The sequence below is a fragment of the Limulus polyphemus genome, unplaced genomic scaffold (assembly GCF_000517525.1).
Source record: "Limulus polyphemus unplaced genomic scaffold, Limulus_polyphemus-2.1.2 Scaffold2498, whole genome shotgun sequence".
NCBI lineage: Eukaryota > Metazoa > Arthropoda > Merostomata > Xiphosura > Limulidae > Limulus > Limulus polyphemus.
Window position 1 is genome coordinate 35228 of NW_013668108.1, and position 934 is coordinate 36161.

Below are 934 nucleotides of genomic sequence, written 5' to 3' on the forward strand. Positions count from 1 at the left end.
CCTTATGGCTATCTAGTCTATCAAACTATCGAGTCTTCCTTCACACATGATCTATCATAGTAAATACAAGATATAAAAATACAAAATTAGGTAACTATTATATCATTCTGGCAAACACATTCCTTCACAATAACCTATCATAGTAAATAAGATATAAAATACAAAATTAGGTAAGTATTATATCATTTTCATAAAGATTTGCCTTCACATTTTAGAGCTTCAAGCACACGACACGATAGATAATTTTGGATAAAACCTTTGTCTGATAAAATAATTAAATATTTTATTTATTTTAGCTTAAACAGTATTTGCACTTTTCCACAAATTTGACAGTGGGCGTGTTGGTATGAAGATTCTAAATAACACATAAAGAGTGTTCTGGTGTTTATTGAAGAATATCTGAAGGGTTTTCTATACATATAACAAGGCTTCTTTAAAAGTAAATTGTTTAAGAACATATATATATATATATATTAATTATTTGGATTACAAGGTGCAAAATTTACCAGTATATATATATATATATATCTACAGTTCCCTAACCTCTAAAAAATCACCAAAGCGTCTACAATAACAATGAAGTTTTGAACAAACGATATTGTTTGTAACGTTGCATATCTTACTAATAAGAATAAATGATTTTGTTTTTCGTTCATTTTAAATAGAATATATTTGTAAACCCAGTCACTCCCTCTCCTCTTGCTTTTAGATATTGGATCGCCATCTGGTGGTAGGAGAGGAGCTCCCCTCTCGGGATTTAGAAACACGTAGAAACGTTGACACGGCAAACGGAGTATTTACGATCGAAAGAGGATATGGTTATGGTAAAAATTTTGATTCCTTTGTAATTTATAATTAGTCGTTAGTTAATTTTCCGTAACTTCGTTCCGACGAAACTTTAGCGACACAAGTCCTTTCTTAACTAAAACTGGTT

The 934-nt window shown here is 30.2% G+C and overlaps 1 protein-coding gene across 1 annotated transcript in view; it reads left to right on the plus strand.

Moving 5' to 3' along the window:
* LOC106467133 (fasciclin-1-like) overlaps positions 1 to 934 on the plus strand; it is a 10104-nt gene that overhangs the window by 4948 nt on the left and 4222 nt on the right. Inside the window, exon 4 of the mRNA XM_013927451.2 lies at positions 710 to 824. Coding sequence (XP_013782905.1) covers positions 710 to 824 — 115 coding nt within the window. The remainder of the gene's footprint in view (positions 1 to 709; positions 825 to 934) is intronic.